This window comes from Oryzias melastigma, linkage group LG22, assembly GCF_002922805.2.
Source record: "Oryzias melastigma strain HK-1 linkage group LG22, ASM292280v2, whole genome shotgun sequence".
NCBI classification, from domain to species: domain Eukaryota; kingdom Metazoa; phylum Chordata; class Actinopteri; order Beloniformes; family Adrianichthyidae; genus Oryzias; species Oryzias melastigma.
In genome coordinates, this window is record NC_050533.1 from 8826422 (window position 1) to 8845544 (window position 19123).

Below are 19123 nucleotides of genomic sequence, written 5' to 3' on the forward strand. Positions count from 1 at the left end.
AGGTAGGCTGTTCCACATGGTGCCTATTATGCTTTGTGTTCCCTCACAATCCCACACTGCTTTGGCTTGTTTTAAAGGACAGACCTTTTAAAGTTGCACATAAAAAGGGTCCAAAAAGCTCATTTGAAGTGCATCAAACCATAAGAAGGACAGTCGCCTGCTCCCCTGTGAAGTGTTGTGAGTCACACCTGACCGCTGTGGCAGATTTCGCTGTCCTTGGCATACTTTCCTCCCACATCGATGACTTTGTGGAAAAGATGCTAAATACTTTTCATTTTAGGTTTTTGCTGAAATTGAAGTTGACGGATGAAGTATATATCATAAGAAATAACTGCAAGAAATGTTTTTACCCTTTTAAAAAAATACTAATAGTGTTACTTTTTGTTGTTTCTTTTTTTCTGTCATCACAAACATTTTGACTATAGGTCAATAAATGTGTCTATTAGGATTTGTAAGTCTGCAAAATTGACTGGAACTGATTAAAATGGCTCAGGCAAAACAAATGTGTCACATAAATAAATGGGGAGAAATTGTAAACAGCGGCACATCATTTTCTTTTGACTTTACCAAAATTACGAGTTGAATTAAATAAACAACTTTCATTTTAAAAACAAGACAGACCTAATCATGTTTTTTTCATTTTTCTTTTAAAAAATAGCTTAAACATTGGGAATTTTGTGTTGTAAGCTTTAATGCCACGATTATTAACAGAAAATGTCCTCCAAACGAATGAGATTAGGTTTTCTTTCCATTAAAAAAGTTTGTTTTTTTTACCGATTCAAGAATTTTTGTTTTGTTAGAAATTGTGTGATTAAAAATGTTCCTCATAGTCAAAAATTTAATTTAACAAGTGATTCAGTGCTTTATGTTGACAGTGAAGACAGGAAATGTATTTAGTTTGGTTCTGCTTTTTCCGTAACCGCAAAATGCTGAAATTGACTTCCACCAACACAACAAACACACTGTTTTAAATATGACCAGCGTCTTAATTTTTGATTAATTGTTTAATTGATTTGGATTATTTATTTATAAAACTTTCTTTCAGTTTTGTTTTTGTACATTATAAACACAAATTGGAATTTTTTTTTCTTCGCCCATTATATTTAAAATGTTTGAGCTTAAAAATGTTTTCAGCCGCATTTATTTGCTTTTGATAATTATTTTTTCTCTGTTATTTTTATTTACTTTGGGGATTTATTCTGCTTTAGAGTGCCAATTGTCCAACAGTAATCCATTGTTTTTACGTCGTAGCATCACACTAGAATTTTACATGAATTAGATTTATTGCTTTTTTTATTTTTCTATTAGAAGTATCACAGTTGGTTTGAAGTTCAATTGATTTTAATGTATCTGCAATAACAGATATAGTTTAGTTCAAGGGCAAGTTTTTACTTTGTTTGGTTCATATTTTCTGATAAAGGCAAATGCTTCTGTAAATGTTTGTTTGTTGAAATGTGCAAAATCAGCTCTGAAAATCATTGATTTACTGCCCGAGTTTGAGCGAAGTACCTAGGACGTTCTAAGCAAGTAAAAGTTTTTGAGTTAATTAATAAGATAGACATTTTATTGCTTTATTTCCAACTTTGGTCTTCACAATGTAATCTAAGAAAGTGCAAACATGCAGATTTCCAGTTCAAACAGTAAATGGTTCTGAGTTGCGGCTCATCTGTGAAAACATGCCGCCCTCACTCAGTTTGCTCTGATGAGGTCTGCTAAAAGCCCCACTTCTGTCATTTCAAGCTTCATGCACCTCATGTCATTTTGGGATGAAAGAGATGCAGTCAAAGTGAGCAGCAGATGGAAAACGTTAGCACTCTACACCGAGGAACCCATTTAAATTCATGTTGTCGCATCAATAATCGACCACTCACTACAGCTCTACTTCTGAGTGTGTAATTAGAGGAAATATAAAATTTATCCTTTTTAATCTGTCCTCCCTAAATTTAAGAACTAGGAATAATAAAGGAGTTAAAAGAAAGTTTCTTTTTCTTGTTGAGATGCATTACCTTCACAGAGGTCACCAACCCTTTTTAGACTGAGCAGTAGGCGTCCTGCTGTAAGGAATGTAAAAATAAAGTGCTTTGTGTTATATAAAATATGCACTGTTTTCTTATTTCTTTTATTATTTTAAATGTATAGTTTCTTTATGTAATACAATAAACTAAATTGTAAATTTAACCCACTGACCTCCTTTTTTAATTGTTTTTCTTAAAGAAAAAAAATAGGCTTAAATGCCAGTTTGAACTACTATAAATGATAAATAAATGCCTTCTGTCATCCAGGCATGCAGTTTATAATCCAAACTTGTCCTGTTGTTGCCTTCAACCCCTGACTTTTGACAGAATTTGCAAGTCTCACTTTTCTTTTCATCATTTTATAAGTCCGAGCTGCGGCAGAATGCCAAGAAGTTGACTTAAGCTAACATTGCAACCGCACAGCTTATGTAGCGCTCTACTGCTGAAGATGTAAGCTGCTCTTATAGTGTCAGCAGTGAGTGAATGTTTGACCAAGACTTAGCAGTTATGAAGCTTATGAATCATTACTTCCAGGCTTCATCAGCTTAAAGGGAGTCCTGTGGTTCTTTTACACAGCTGTGTAAAGTTGTTAGTCGCGTGCCATGTGCTGATGGGGATTCTTGTGTTGTTTTTTGATTGACTATTATTGGCATTTCTTTTCTCTAGTGCGAGGATGCCGTCCAGGGAAGATTGTCCAGATGACCGAAGCAGAGGTTCGAGGTCTCTGCATCAAATCCAGGGAGATCTTCCTGAGCCAGCCCATTCTGTTGGAGCTTGAGGCCCCCCTGAAGATTTGTGGTTAGTTTACTTGTGCTTCTTATTTTTGTGACTTTCCAGGCCTTATGATATACTCTTATGTATTAAAAAATGTGCATTGAAGCCCCGCCTGGATCTTCCAAATACAAAATCCTGTACATGACCAGTTTTTCTCTCAGCTTAACTTTGCAGATGACTATCATAAGAAATCTTCATAATTCAGAAAAATAGCTGTCATTGGCCCACTAATTGATGCTAGTTCTAAATATGCCCTGAGTATTTCCATATGGCTTTGCACAAATATCCAATAACTTTTTAAGCGCAGCTCATGCAGAAAAGGCTCATTCTGGCTCTGAATGGTTGGATGCACTAGTGGCTCTCCCCTTCCTGCAGAATCTGTCATCATAAAGCCCGGCGTGCACAGCCTGGAGCAGCAGTCCATTTCTCTGATGCAGCTCAAGAGTTTCTTGTTTACTGAGTGGGGTAAACTCTCCTGTAGTCCTTTATCATGTCGGTGGTCCTCTGCAGTGAAGGCATTCATCTATGTACGAATTTCTGCCTTAAAACAAGCTTTGAAGACCACATGCACATGTGTTTTCCTTCTACCAACAGCTTAAAAACTACTGTCTGTCTTCTGCTGCCGTCTGTATTTTTTTCTGCTCACTTCAGCATCAGCTTTTTAATAGCCAATGCTATAATGAAAAATAGTGTTTAGACCAAATCTTGCTGTTTATATATATATATATATATATTTAGAGCAAGCTGTCGAAGAAGTCATGCATGTCTCACTTTGTTTTAATTAGCACGAGTTCCTGAATCTGTGGTTCTTTAAATTTGACTTTGCATGACAGCATCATTCATCTGTGCTTGGAGTCATTTTAATTATCTCACTTCATGCAGTGACTGACAGAGCTATGCTCAGTTTAAGCCTTAGTCCCATGCACCTGTACGGGTGCTGCGGGTTTTGGGTTGTCCCGACCTATAGAGGGTCACAGTAAAGAGTAACCACATACTAAGAGGAGGACAGGTAGGTCCTCCAGTTCCCTTGAGTCCCGTGTTGTCACCTTGAGGGATGCCAAAAAAAAGGAGCGTACCATTGTTGTGGGTGTGGTAAGGATAATGTAAGTTGGACGCACTTATGACGTACAGGGGGTGCTGCATTTACGGGGTGTGCAGGTAATATGTAAATGTCCATGAGATTTACACCCTAACTACACTCTGATTATCTGATTTCTTTAATTTTAAAGCTGCGTTCACATCAAACTCGATTTGTCCAGTTGTGGTGTAATTTGAGCATCAGACTCGATGAAAGAGAACCTGATCGTTCTTCTCCTGAGCTTTGATATTTTTCTGATTCGCATCGAGATAATAATATAAAGGTCTTATTTTTATTTTCCCCCCTCAGACAAGTCATCTGGTAAACAGTCGTAGAGAGACTGAAGTAGCTCTGAATCATCCAGTATTCATATCATGCAGTAGTCTATGAAGCTCACTGCACTGGGAGAACCTCTGATCTCATGAACCCAAACAAGGAGACGTGATGACCGATGCTTCAGTAGAGCTTTTTAAAATAAATAAATCTCTCAACATTATCTGTGTCTTCTGTACATTGTATTTGAGATAAACAGAAACAGTCAATGCTTCCATGTAGCGATGAGGCTGTAAACTTTGGACACGCGTCAAGTTTCTGAGCACATTCTTAGAGAAGCGTCGAGCAGTGAATTTGACGCACATTTAACAAGAGGCACCCAACGCAAATCTGACTTAAATCGGGTTTGATGTAAATGCATCACAACAGTCAGGCCACTTATCACTTGAACAGTACTAACACACTGCCTCTAACAGTGCGCAGGGTTTGGGGGGGTTGAAAAAGTGAAAAAGTCGTACAACATGCTAGCGTCTAACCGAATTCACCCTAACCTACCCCTACCCTTACGTGCTGGGTAAGTGTTTGTTACCACCTGTCGCTTGCAGCTTTCCCATTGGAAAATAAGTGGTCCACAACTTTGATATTTCCTGTGGGTACTTACTTGCCCCAAACAAGTTTGCCCACTTTTCACCTGCAAGGGACTTTATGAGGAGAATAAGTTTCATGAACACATCTTTGAGGTACATGCTTGTTGTTGTTCATACATTTCAGTTTACTCGCCACACACAGATTCACCTGATTCCTCCACTTTTGGTGTAATTTACAGCACAGGTCAAAGAGTCATTTGTATTCCTGACGTTTATGCTGCTTTTTAGTCTTATGGTCAAATAAAAGTCAGTCTAACGAAAGTAAATAAAAGTTTAGATTTTGTGAACTGCATTTGACATCAATACCTTTTTCATAGTTCCCACAATAAACTCCACTGTTTGGCTTTAAAGGTGTAATTGATATTTTGTTTGCTGTGCTATTGACTGTTGGGCTGCAAAGTCTATTGACTGTGTGGCACAAGTGCTTGAGGCACAAACACACACCTCACCACCCTGTGAGATGCCGTTATTTGACTCTGTGAGAAAATAATTGCCCCCGGCCTCCTTTTGTTGCTGAACTTCTGACCCGTCTGATCAGGTGCCTTTACCCCGCTGAAGCCAGGCTTTCTGAGCTCTAAATTTAAAGCCCAAGCGGTGGACGCCTTCAATTATTTACCGACTCCACATGGGTTCAGTTTGGAGCGAACACTCTCACGTGTTAACCTAAATACCTCAGGTGTACTGCAGCCGATAATCACCTAATGTTTTTAACGATTTACATGGATGTAATTAATGTGATTTTGTCTGTACAGTGACATGCTTCTTTGGTCTCCACTTGTGTAATATTCTACAATTTAAAAACACAATGTTTGGAAGAATTTTTGTAAAGTCATAATTCCTACTATAAGGTCACCCGTCGCCCCCACTGACTGATCCAGATTTAATTCTACTGTGTCCAAAGGTAGGCTTTATTCTTTTTTAATGACTGTTTTTCGGACTTTATGAGCAACCTCTAATCAATAAACTAGTTAAAAAGATTAATGGTAAAACAGCTGTGAAGTATAATTGTGCACACATTTGAGACTTTGTTCACCAAGGTTAATGGCAAATCACTAAAAAGGTTTCAAGGTCATCTTTTATAGCTGGGTCAGTGGGAAGTCATTTTTTTAAGTTTCTTGCTTGATATTCAAATAATTTAAATTTGTTTGTTGCATTAATGTGGACTCCAGAAAGAAACCTTGGAGTTAATATTTGACCCATGCGTTTGTAGCATAAATGGCACTGTTTGTTTGTTCTCATACTTTTGTTTCTGCCTTTCTTTTGGGGAAACAAAACTGAACTGTTTTAGAATAAATCATGTTTCTGCACCAAAATGATGCCTCTTATTTGGAAACGAGAAGAAAAAAAAAGACACTGAGAATTTCTAAAAACTGAAATGCATTTCAAATGGTCAATTTGAAAATCCTTCAAAGGCTCCCCTGGTTTGACCCCTCTTAAAGCTGGACAAGTTTCGGGTTTGAAAAATGTTTGCACAGTAAAACAGACTTTAGCTACGCTCACCAAAATAAATCTGTGCTGCTGCTTGAGGATTTTGCTGCACAGAACGCTGATCTCAAGCTTTAAATAGACAAATAATGATACAAATCAGTTTCTTGACATATTTCTGAAGCTGCTTGGCTTAAGGCTCATTTCTTCAGAGTAACTTATCTTTCATGCCATCTTGTGCTCCCGTTTAGCCTTTAAAATAGCACGGCGCTTATACTTTTTGGTCAGGATAAAGCCGGTCATTACTGTCCCGTTCCCGTCATCTGTGGCTGCAGCACTTATCCCAAATTAGAGCAACTCTTAAAGTGGTGCAAGTGGATATAAAAGGAAGCGGCGATGGGTCTCCGCTGTGCTGCTGGTGGGAGCTACTGCAGCTCCACAGTCCCTGACTGATGTCAAAGATAGACGAGGCCGACCCCAAATCCTGAGGGAGCTGTTCACGTAGGTTTGGCTGGGTTTGTGTGTGAGTGGATTACATGGTGTGTGTGCTTTATCTTTGTTATTAACCTGGATTATGGGCATTTAGTTCAGTCTCGTCATGCTGCTGCAGAGCGGATGATGTGTGCAGGGATTCCATTTGTGCGCGTTTCCTCTGCTCAACGACACAAAATGATACGTCTGCTGCTTTTATTTACTTGGATGTGGTCACCTGTCTGCTTGTCCATTAATGATGGTTGGGATGTTTTTTTATGATCTTTCTGTACACATCATCAGACTGGAGCAGTGTTTCCATTAAACACCCACTCTGATCATCTTTTGATCTATTGTAAAAGCGTTCCCAGATACTGCTTTTAGCCAAAATAAAAATTGTCGTTTATCGGACGGTTTCTGCAAAGTTCATCTCAGAGTTGTGTGCAGAGTAACCCTCTCGCTATTTCCTGTCACCCATTTGTTTACACGCTCTCCTGCTAGCTTACAGGCTCTCACACCCCCAATTTAACATTAGCAAGGCAACAAAATGGTGAGCAATCTTGGAGCTATCCAGTTTCAAGCCAGATGTTCGCTCAGATGATAAAAACAAAGACGTACACAACAATTTGAATAAAGAGATACTCAAAAAGTCATTTTTTTAACTTATTTTTCTTTATACATGTCCTCCATCATCAGAAAAATACTCCAAGAACATGTTAACCCCTTCTCCCATGTATCATCAGATTTTGAGTGAAAACCTTCCATCAGCATTGAAGATGAAACGTGGCTGGATCTTTCAGCATGAAAACGATCCCAAACACACTGCTGGGGATTCATAAAAGGCATTTCAAGGTCCTGGAGTTGTCGAATCTCTGGCCTCCAGAAAGAAAATCTCTCTAGGGAGTTAAAAGTCTGTGTTACAAAACATCACTGCTCTAGAGGAGATCCGCATGGAGGAATGGGCCAAAATACCAGCAACAGTTTGTGAAAACCTTATGAAGACTTACAGAAAACATTTGGCTGCTGTCATTGCCAACAAAGAGTATAAAACAAAGTATTGAGATTGCCTTTTTTATTGACCAAATACTTATTTTCACAATATTTAGGAAATCAATTCTTTAAAAATTTGACAGTGATTTTCTGGATGTGTTTTTTTTTTTCATTTTGTCTCTCATTGTTGAGGTATACCTATGATGAAATTTACAGGCCTCTCTCATCTTTTAAAGTGGGAGAACTTACCTAATTGGTGGCTGACTAAATATTTTCTCCCCCCTGTAGATCAAAAGATGAACCGAGTCAATCTTTAAACACAAATTCTTGTGATTGAACTCATGGATTGTGTCTGTCTGTCCTCTTCAGGTGATATTCATGGGCAGTACACAGACCTGCTGAGGCTGTTCGAGTACGGCGGCTTCCCACCAGAGGCAAACTATCTTTTCCTGGGTGACTACGTGGATAGAGGGAAGCAGTCCCTGGAAACCATCTGCCTTCTGCTGGCCTACAAAATCAAATACCCAGAGAACTTCTTCCTGCTTAGGGGCAACCACGAGTGTGCTTCCATCAACCGTATTTATGGCTTTTATGACGAGTGTGAGTAGAAATGAACTCGGGCTTCATGAATCAGACCAAACAGTTCCCGAGTGTCTGTCTGAGACTGAAACAAAGTGTTTGTGGATTTCCAGGCAAGCGCAGGTTCAACATCAAACTGTGGAAGACCTTCACTGACTGCTTTAACTGCCTCCCCATCGCTGCTATCATCGATGAGAAGATCTTCTGCTGCCACGGAGGTGAGGAGCTGAAGCTGACGTTTAAATCTGCGTTTCCGTTTCAGCTGTCAGACATAATCTGTGTTGTTTCAGGGCTTTCACCCGATTTACAGTCGATGGAGCAAATCCGCAGGATCATGAGGCCCACAGATGTGCCTGACACAGGTACCGCTGGACTCTGCACGTGCTTGGATGACATGCTTGTTCCTAATCCAGAACAAATCCATTTCCCCTGGATCTATCCCAGGATTTTATGTTTTTAAAAATAACCCACTCATGAGGAATTACTGCATCACCTATCTGATGCTGTAGCTTTTTAATTAACTTGTTCTCCACTGTGTTTCCATCAGGCCTGCTGTGTGACTTGTTATGGTCAGATCCAGATAAGGATGTGCAAGGCTGGGGAGAGAATGACCGCGGGGTGTCCTTCACCTTTGGGGCAGATGTGGTCAGCAAGTTCCTAAACCGCCATGACCTGGACCTCATCTGCAGAGCACACCAGGTGAGTGAGAGGAGAAGACTCTAAATTATCTTTGTGGTTGAAGAACTTAATAAAGATTTATTTATTTCCTGATTCTCTTTCCATGACCACCTGAACAGAACTTGAGAAAAAAAGTCTTACATTTACAAGACAGACACCAAAATTATCTTTATTCAAGCTATGTTACAAAATGAAAGACATACGGCATTTTGTGAAGCTTTATTTCCAGATTTTGTTTCAAAAACAAAAATTACCGTATGAACCTTTTGGCGACTCGAAACCAAATTATCATCAACATAAGAACATTGAAAAGAATATTCCAGAAACTGGGCCTCTTTAGGCAGAAACGTCACACGGACTTAGAGGAGAACTTGTCTGTCTTGAAAGATGAAATTATTAAAAGTGCAGGAATTTCGCTGATATTACTTTTTTTTGTGGTGGCCCCAAAGTTGTAAATTTACCTAACTAAACAAATACATTTACGACTTTGATTGTGTCTTTTAACTTTTTTTGTGACCCTAAAGTCACACATTTTTCAAAAATAAACGAATAAATTTACTATTTAAATCATGTAATATTACTTTTTTTTAGGTGGCCCTAAAGTCGCAAATTTACAAAAATATTAACTTTTTATGCTAACTATGTTTGATGCAAGGACAGCCACAGAATTTCCGTAAGGATCAATAAACTATTATCAATCTATCACCTATCTTGAATAAGCTCAAAAATGTAAAACTTTTCTCATGTAATATAACATTTTTTTATTTATTGGCGACCCTAAAGTCATAAATTTAAGAAAATTAACTCTCAAATTTGCGACTTTAATCATAACTTTTTTTTTGGTAGCCATAATCTGTTGTGGATTTTGGCTAAAAACGGTTTAATTGTAATTAAAAAATGATGCGAGTGGGAGTTCAAATTGGCCACAAACGTATGATCTTTGTGTTGGGCCCGTCATTGATCCAGATGTAGGCGGTTCTGTTCTGATCTTGTAACAGAACCAGTTTCTTCAAGTAGCTGAAGATCTCCTCAGGAATCGATAGCTGTAGGTTTGAAAGCCGGGTCTCGTGTTTCCCAACAGGTTGTGGAGGACGGATACGAGTTCTTCGCCAAACGCCAACTGGTTACACTCTTCTCTGCTCCAAACTACTGCGGGGAGTTTGACAATGCGGGCGGCATGATGAGCGTAGACGAATCCCTCATGTGCTCCTTCCAGGTACTGTTGAAAAGCACTGGTAGGCGGGAGCTCTGCACTGCAGTCCCTCACTTGTTTGTCTCCTTGTTCTTTCAAGATCTTGAAGCCGTCGGAGAAGAAGGCCAAGTACCAGTACGGCGGAGTAAACTCTGGTCGGCCGGTCACCCCGCCCCGCACCGCCCAAGCCCCAAAGAAGAGGTGAACGCTCAGCGGTGTCCCTCCCCCGTCATCTCCTCTACCCCCCGGTCTGCCTCAAGTGGCAAACCCTGTAAACACCCGCTGTAGAGTGAAGATATGGGGCTTATCTTATTTCCCAAATCTTTCTCGTGCTGCCCCACTCACCCTGTTCAACTCCACTGACAGCTTTTTTCTTAATGTGTACGTGTACATAAATTTGCTGTGACCAATCTTTCTTTTTTTTTTTTCTTTTTTCTTTCTTTTTGCTTGTTTGTTGGAATTTTTGATATTATTAATGAATAATCTTCTGGGTGGTTTTACTTCTAATACTGTTTGAGAGTTTCTGAGGTTCTGTGTTGTGTCAGGAAATGCCTTCCAGGAAATCCTTCTCCGTTTGTCACAGAAATCAAATGAAGATGAAATTCAGTTCTGCCTTGACCTGTCATAAAAAAGACCAAATAAAAGGACCATAGTATCAGTGTAGCTCTAAATACCAGACAGTAACGGCCTTTCTATTATTCACTTTTAATATCTTGTATTCAATGAGCATGGGATAGAATAGTTAAAGATATATATATTTAAAAAACTGATGAAATGGACCTTGTGATTATTTGCGAAGAATGTAAAAGGTAGGCTTGGTAAAAATCTGGAGACGGTGCTGGTCGTGGGCACAAAACGGCCGGACACGGCATCGATTCCTCTCTGCTATCCCTCCTGGTGCCTCGACTCCCACACACACAAAAAGAAACAGGCTGCTGCGCAGACAAAGCTGGTATTAACCTTTTACCAGATCTGTTTAATAAACTTTCTAATCGAGAGAATTTATCCTTCACAGCCAAATAATCCTCTTGTTCTGTGGTGACTAAATGAGTTTCTCTTTAATTTGAGTAATACACATTTCAGGAATTTGAATATTAAGAAATGAATAGTCAAAGTTTGCTTTTGGGAGTGTTATGGTAAAAAGACAGCTTTCTGCTCTTATAGTCCAATCTGTGGTGGTGCAGGGTGTGAAGAGTGGCTGATGTGGGAGTGGGTGGAAGTCTGTGGCACTTTCAGCATTGCTTTGTGATTGTAATGCCACCTGGTGTACAAATACGTCACTACAGCGCAGGCTCACGTGCATCCCATGTTGTATATTTCCAGACAGGTCACGACATTGCCAGTATTAAATGTGTAATTTACTGTTATGAAGTAACAGTTCCACACACACCAGCTCTGACTCTGGTTTGTGTTTCAGCTTCTTCTACACATGAGTTGAAATGTAATGGATTCAAAACTAAAGTTGCCTCTTTTTATTTTTTGCTTTAGTTGTATTTTTATGTTCTCCATTCATATTGTTTATCTTCAGTTTTTCTTAATTTATTTCTTTGATGGTAAGAAAACAAAAGTGTTACCAAAAGCCGTTTTGCAATTTATACAAGTTTGTTTTAAAGTCTATACATTCAATAAAATGGATGGAATCAAACTGTGGTGTGGATTAATTTTCACATTTACTAGCTTTTAAAACGCAGTGGATCAAATCAATTGTATTTTTTATTCATAAGTGGAAATCAGGTTTGAGGGTTTCTTGAAAGCCAGAATATTAATTCCCCTGATTTTATGTAAAGTAGCATTTGCTAAATTTGTTTTACCATTATTTTCCTATATTAAATTTAGCAAATGCAATATTCTGGCTTGCAAATGTCTGACTGTTTATTTTAATGGTTACTTTTTAAACAAAATATAAATTATAATTTTTTTTTACTTATTAAACTTGGATAAATCCCTCAAATTTACAGTTTTTAAGCGTTGCAAAGGTGTTTTATTAAACCTAAGTCAGATCATTTATAATTCTAGCATTTCTTGATTAAGTTGATCAGAGTACGTTAATAATTACCATTATTTCCACATGTAATGCACCCTCCAAACGCTAGGGGGCGACGCTGATCTTTCCGATTCAGATAAAGCGGCACTGCAGCGGTTTGTCATTGGAGAGGACGTTGTGTGTGATAGCAGAGTCCTATAGTGAATGGATGGGACGTATGAGCCGGGATTTGTCCTTCCAGAGTGTTTATAGATCTGCGATATTCCCTAGCTCGTCTCCCAAACCAGAAGTGCAGGTTGTTTTTGTCGTCCGCTACATCACATGAAGCTACATTAATTTACGAAGAGTCCTCTGAAGCTTTAAATTGGGTGTGTTTAACTTTTCAAGTCATACTAATGTATAGTCGACCTAAATGTTCGAGTATATGTGGATAAAGAGAAATGTCAGCCCTGTCAGAATTGACTGCTGTTGACAAGTCTGAAGTTCACTGCAGGTAGAGGTAGAGCTGGAACATCAAGCTAACGTGATGTCATGGTGTGTTTCAAAGGGCATCCTGTTAACTGTAGTTTCCTTTTTAGCTAGCACACTATTATACTCGACCTCTTTTTAAAATATACAAGTAAATTGATAAAACACAGTTAGCTGATATTAGAATATGTTGCATGAAGTTATTTTATTTTAAACTTAAATTTAGAATATTGCTTTTAAATATTAACTTAATACAAGGTTTTTATCCTAAAAAGTTACAATGACTTTTGATGTTGGTGGTACAGCTGAAAACTATTGAATTAATTGTTTTCTGGTCTTTGTTCCCAATTCAAGGACATTTTTGCTTAAAAAAATGTTTAGTAAATATTTTAATGTTGTAAAATCAGAATCGAAGGAACAAAAAAAAAACTTTATATTAAAAATCCTTTTGTGTTTACATTTTTGTTTTTAGCTTTTAGCAAAGATTGTGCTCTAAGAAATTAGAGAAAAAGTTAATTATAGCATTAAAAAGCAGCTACAATACTGTTTCAAATGTATTTTTTATTTTTGGATAACATTTATATTCTTTGTTTCCTTTAGCCTTGAATGTCATAGTGTGCAACGTCTCTAACTGCTCTTCCAACAATGAACTATGGAGAATCTCAGCCAGTGAGTGAAGAATGGCAAGGTTAAGGCACAAATCTTTCATCACGTTGATCGCCTTAGTGCTGCTGCTACTCGTCATATTGATCCTAAAGACGCTCACACCTGAGGACTCTCCTTTCAGCGACTCAGGAGGCATTGAGCTGTTTCCTGAGAGAAGGAGTGATCTGCAGATGGAAGGAGACAAAAACAATAAACCGGACAACACTAAAATGATTCGCTCGGCTCAGGTAGAAAAGGACACGGAACTAGAAGGCATTCTTAGAAAGTTCCCTCCTCCAAATTACTATTTCCATGCGTTCTACTATATATGGTTCGGAAATCCGAAGTTTGACGGGAAGTACGTCCACTGGGACCATCTGCAGCTGCCGCACTGGGACTCTAAAGTGGCTCAAGGATACCCACAAGGAAGGCACATCCCACCTGATGACATAGGCTCCAATTTTTACCCATCTTTAGGGGCTTACAGTTCCAAGGACCCCTCTATTTTACAAGCTCATATGCAGCAGCTGCGCACAGCAGCTATTGGTAAGTCTGGAGTTCATTTAAATGTGAGCACAAGTAATGAATCAAATAAATTATTACATTTCAAACGCTTTTTTAAAGACCCACTCCAATGAAAATTGTGTTTTTAACATTTTCTTTTTGCATTTTTCTCATCATGGAGTACAAATCTACTGTAGTTTAAGATTAAACTGTGTTTCTGGGTATTTTATTCAAATTGTTTTTGATCAGGAGCAGATAAAAACATGCAGTTCGTGATGCAGCAACTGCCAGACTCTGCTGCAAAAAAGGTTTTATAATAAAATTTAAAAAAAATGTAAAAATGAGAAAAATCCATCAAAACTAAAGAAAATTAAAAAAAAAACATTAAATGTAATTTTAGAAAATACGAGATGGTTATTAAAAGAGACACTTAGTACAGTGCAATTCTGTGTTTGAAGCTGACAGACATTTGCATATGGACAGCTTTGCTGTTTGAATATTTTTTTAAATAATGAGTATTTGCTGTCAAATGAGCCACAAATGAAGACTTGGCGAGCTGCTGAGCGTCCAATGAGAGTCATGTGACTCTCTGTGGCAGCTGCACTGTGAGAAACTGGCATTCAGAATTATGATTGCTGATTTTACTATTAAAGCTGCAAACTGTTTTTGCTACTTAATGCTTTTCCCCTTTGGCCAGTCGATGATGTTGAGCTCCTGTCTGTACTGGTCATGTGTGAATGTAAGATGAGTCGTTTGTTACATGCTGTGAGTTGTCTGAAAGTGTCGCTTTACTGTGATCTAAGACTTCCAGCAAGAGCTAAAGATGTTTTATCTGAACTGAAAAGCTCTGAGGTTTCAAAGAAAGCGAGGTCAGAAGGTTGTTCTGCGCCCACGCCTCGGGTGACATTCTCCACATTCATCCTGCTCGTCTCACTCCAGGCACGGCCATTCCTGATAAATACTCATTAAAAAAATATATATATACATTTTTGTCTCCTTTGTCATATGTTGACAAATTAAATTACTGACATACTTATGTTTTAATATTGATGTTGGGATATTTTAGCTTCTTAAATGGAACAAATAGTGAACACCAAAACCTGAATGTTGTTTTTCTTGGAATTTGTTTTTTTTGGGTCTTGTATTGTTTGTATTGTCACCAGTGTTGTTTATTTTTAGGTGTCATTGCTGTTTCCTGGTATCCTCCTGACTCAAAGGATGACAATGGGGAGCCGTTGGATGACATCGTGCCATTGTTGTTGGAGGTGGCTCATAAATATCACATTAAGGTGTGTTTGAGGAACAGCAGCAGGTTTCCTGGAAGTTTCTGTTTGTAATGAGAAAGAAGGTGAAGAAAGCCCGTTTTGTTTGTTCTTTGCAGGTCGCTTTTCACATAGAGCCGTACAAAGGGAGAGACGAGGTCAACATGTACACAAACGTCAAATACATCATTGACAAGTAAGACTGCCACAAAACATTATTTAAATAGTCGACTAAACACAGATTATTTTACTAGCTTAATGTGGATGTAAAACACACATCTTAACCATCATTAACTTTAGACTAACTAAAAACTAGATATATAGCATTACCTGTGATAATGCTAGTCTGAATGCTGTAAGCTGAATTTGGTCGCTGAAGATGCTGAAATTGATAGCTAAAAACACTGAAATTGATAGCTTAAATCCCTGAAGCTACTAGCTGAAAATGCTGAAGCTGATAGCCACCTAAAATATTAGTTAAATGCCAAAATAGCCTAAAAAACAAAAAAAGCCCAAATTAGCCAAAACAGCTAGCATGTACCTGAAATATTAGCTAAACTCCAAAATAGCCTTAAAAACAAAAAAAGTCCAAATTAGCCAAAATAGCTAGCATGTACCTGAAATATTAGCTAAACTCCAAAATAACCTAAAAACAAAAAAAAGCTTAAATTTGCCAAAATAGCTAGCATACAGCTGAAATATTGGCTATACTCCAAATTAGCCTAAAAAAAATCCAAAATTAGCCAAAACAGCTAGCATGTACCGGAAATATTAGCTAAACTCCAAAATAACCTAAAAACAAAAAAAGCTTAAATTTGCCAAAATAGCTAGCATACAGCTGAAATATTTGCTATACTCCAAATTAGCCTAAAAAAATGAAAAAAAAAAATCCAAAATTAGCCAAAACAGCTAGCATGTACCTTAAATATTAGCTAAACTCCAAAATAACCTAAAAATAAAAAAAGCTTAAATTTGCCAAAATAGCTAGCATACAGCTGAAATATTTGCTATACTCCAAATTAGCCTAAAAAAAATGAAAAAAGAATCCTAAATTAGCCGAAACAGCTAGCATTTAGCTAAACCCCAAAATAGCCTAAAAACCTTAATAAATGCCAAAATAGTCCAAAAAGCTAGCATAATGCCATTATAATTTTCAACTTGATCACACTCCAACTCCATATTATATAAAGTAACGAGTAATCAACTATTAAATTAGTTGTCGACTACTTTAATAGTCGATTAGTCCTCAATTATTCGACTAATCGTGTCAGCCCTATTGACAAGTAAGCTTTGCTGCCTTATTACCTGCACATGCTTTTGGATTTTACCACCATCTTCAATCTCTTCTCCTCAGGTACGGAGAACATCCGGCGTTTTTCAAGTACCAGACAAACAACGGGAAACTTCTTCCGCTTTTTTATGTGTACGACTCGTACCTGATGAACTCTGAGCAGTGGGCCAAACTCCTGAAACACACCGAGAGCGGCAGCATCAGAGACACCCCGTACGACGCCATCTTCATAGCCCTCCTCGTGGAGGAGAAGCACAAGCGGGACATCCTCACCGCCGGCTTCGACGGCCTCTACACCTACTTTGCCACCAATGGTTTTTCCTACGGCTCCACCCAGCGCAACTGGGCCTCCATCAAGTCTTTCTGCGAAGACAACAACCTGATTTTCATTCCGAGCGTGGGTCCGGGCTACATCGACACCAGCATTCGACCCTGGAACTTCCAGAACACTCGAAACCGCATTAACGGCAAATACTACGAGACCTCGCTGAGCGCCGCCTTGGAAGCCAAGCCCGATTTCATCTCCATAACGTCCTTCAACGAATGGCACGAGGGGACGCAGATCGAAACGGCAATTCCGAAAAAGGGCCAAGTGGTGTATCTGGACTATTTGCCCAACAGACCAACAATCTACCTGGAGATAACCAGAAAGTGGGCGGCAATATTTGGTGGGGAGCGCAGAAAATGGCAGGAGTGAGGTTGTGGGGTTTTTTTTGTTTCTGCACTTGGTTGAATTCACATTCTTGTTTACATATCTCACCAAATGTAATCTTTTCCACATCACTGGCATGTTTTCTGTGGCAAAAATATGCAGTAATCTTTGTGCCGATGCAGATCTGTGGACATGAAGAGAAGATAAAACATCTGCAGAATGTCTGGGAACAGAAGAGCATGTCACTTCTAGTTAGGATTTTCTTTTTTTTTTTAAATGGTGTTTTGGGCACAAACGTTCGTCTTCCTATCAGTAGCTGCAGTTTGTATGTCACGGAGAGTGTGCACGAACATCTGGTTACACTCCTTGATTAAATATTGGAGCAACAGTTTTCTGACACATTTGTGCAAAACAGCCATTTTTTTTATTGTTAACACATTGGTCGTGCTAACGATTGAAAGTTACAGTATGTTTACAAAAAACTGTGTTTAAACGTCACCGACGACGCCTCAAGTGTTAAAGGGTTAAGCAGCTTTATGAAAAAGGATTCACTATTTCATATAATTTGAAGGAATATTTTCATGTTGTCCCTGAAAGACATGGAAGAAAACTGAAGAGGAAGATGAGCTCAGCAGCATCAAAAATATTATTTAATTATTCATCTATTCATTATTCATCTAATTTAAAGAGCTTTAAAAAAAAGTGGTCCAACCGCCAATCCTGTTCACTAATGGAAGGTTGATGCCTGCAGGAGATTGCAGAGAATGTATTCTGGAAACGACCACATATGATGAAGGACCTGAAAGTGCTTATGTGATGGAAGAAGAACAATAATAAATAAACCAGCTGCTCCAAACGTTAAAATTGTGTTTTGTCATTTTTTTTTTTTTTTTTTTAACCAGAGTGCACAGTTCATAAACTATAACAACTTTAAGAGATTCTAAAAGACTAAAAAAGTAAATATTTAAACCAAAAGTCACGATTAGTCGACTAATGACTAATCGAGTAAAATAGTCAACTAATTTAATAGTCGATCAGTCATACTTTATATTATATGGAGTCGAAGTGGAATAAAGTTGAACGTTATGACATTATGCTAGGCTAATTAAGGATTTTTTCAGTTTTTCGGCTATTTTTGAGTTTAGCTAAAGCCTCACGCTAGCTGTTTTGGCCAACTTGGGCTTTTTTTTATTTTGTAGCTGACTTATTTAATATTTTAGCTGGCTATCAGCTTCAGCGATTTCAGCTATCAATAAAAGCATCTTAAGCTATCAGCACTAGCATCTTCAGCGACCAAATTCAGCTTACAGCATTCACACTAGCATTATCATAGATAATGCTATATATCTAATTTTTAGTTAGTTTAAAGCTAATGATGGTTAAGATGTGTGCTTCACATCCAGTTTTTGCACGACCCGATTAGTCGACTGATCGTAAAACATAATAGGTGATTAGTTGACTATTGAAACTGTTGCAGCACTAAGTTGGAGTAAATAAAAGTTGATTTCAAGAGTCTGGATCTTGTAACAGATGCAGTCAGATGCAGAGAATAAAGGTCTTTCTGAGTCACAATTAGTTGGATTTCACTCCCAGCTGCATGAAAACAGCTCTGGAATTGAAAGGAAATGATCAGACTACATTTTAGCTGAAAGAGGCTTCACTGCAAGACAGTACTGTGTCTGTTTCAAGATCCACAATAAGAGGCACTTGGAAAAAAATAGACTTCTGTTTCCTGCCAGAGCAAAAAAAAAAAAAAAAGAGCCTCTAATTATTTTCCATTCTTGCTTGTTTTCATCCAGTGATTGCAGCTTTTCTGTGACGACAGGGGGCTTCATATTGATGTGCAAAGAGAGAAGCAGATTTTAGTGTCACATTTTTGACCTTTTGCGTGACGTTTGCAATCAGATATGAATGATTTTACTGTTTTCCTTGAAATGTTTTGCATTTTATCCCTTTAAAATATGTGAATCTTATCATTTCTGCAAACATTGCTCTTATTTGATTAAAAAAATGTGAATAAATTGACATTTTTTTAGATTCTTAGTATGTTTAAATGGCTTAATGAGAAATCACTCTAATATTGTGGATGATTATGAATGTATGAGCTTGTTGAAGGTTTAATTACATTTGTTAGAGGTTCATTATGGCTGTTTATTGCAGAGTAGCAGCTGTTAGGTTGATGGTGTCACCACAAA

The 19123-nt window shown here is 38.1% G+C and overlaps 2 protein-coding genes across 5 annotated transcripts in view; both read left to right on the forward strand.

The window, feature by feature from the left end:
- ppp1cb (protein phosphatase 1, catalytic subunit, beta isozyme) overlaps positions 1-11767 on the forward strand; it is a 12800-nt gene extending 1033 nt beyond the window's left edge. Inside the window, exons 2-8 of the mRNA XM_024274004.2 lie at positions 2682-2813; positions 8043-8273; positions 8366-8470; positions 8543-8614; positions 8800-8951; positions 10012-10146; positions 10223-11767. Of these exons, the coding sequence (XP_024129772.1) occupies positions 2682-2813; positions 8043-8273; positions 8366-8470; positions 8543-8614; positions 8800-8951; positions 10012-10146; positions 10223-10327 (932 nt within the window). The 3' untranslated portion in view covers positions 10328-11767. The remainder of the gene's footprint in view (positions 1-2681; positions 2814-8042; positions 8274-8365; positions 8471-8542; positions 8615-8799; positions 8952-10011; positions 10147-10222) is intronic.
- Positions 11768-12216: 449 nt separating this feature from the next.
- On the forward strand, positions 12217-17792 carry manea (mannosidase, endo-alpha). Of its 4 annotated transcripts, none has more exons than XM_024274714.2 (5): positions 12217-12401; positions 13175-13765; positions 14903-15012; positions 15105-15181; positions 16340-17792. In XM_024274714.2, the coding sequence occupies exons 2-5, from the start codon at positions 13255-13257 to the stop codon at positions 16971-16973; spliced, it is 1332 nt and encodes a 443-aa protein (XP_024130482.1). In that variant the 5' UTR covers positions 12217-12401; positions 13175-13254; the 3' UTR covers positions 16974-17792. The 4 variants fall into 4 exon arrangements, with proteins under 4 accessions (XP_024130482.1, XP_024130473.1, XP_024130499.1 ...); XM_024274705.2 differs by having other exon boundaries at positions 12218-12474; XM_024274731.2 differs by lacking the exon at positions 12217-12401 and adding an exon at positions 12491-12599.
- Positions 17793-19123: the final 1331 nt, after the last annotated feature.

What these genes read in the sequence shown, in the direction of transcription:
- manea (XM_024274714.2), top strand. Translation starts at nt 13,255, where the DNA reads ATGGCAAGGTTAAGGCACAAATCTTTCATCACGTTGATCGCCTTAGTG. An exon ending in GCTGCGCACAGCAGCTATTG is followed by an intron (nt 13,766 to 14,902) that starts GTAAGTCTGGAG and finishes GTTTATTTTTAG; the next exon opens with GTGTCATTGCTGTTTCCTGG. An exon ending in CTCATAAATATCACATTAAG is followed by an intron (nt 15,013 to 15,104) that starts GTGTGTTTGAGG and finishes TGTTCTTTGCAG; the next exon opens with GTCGCTTTTCACATAGAGCC.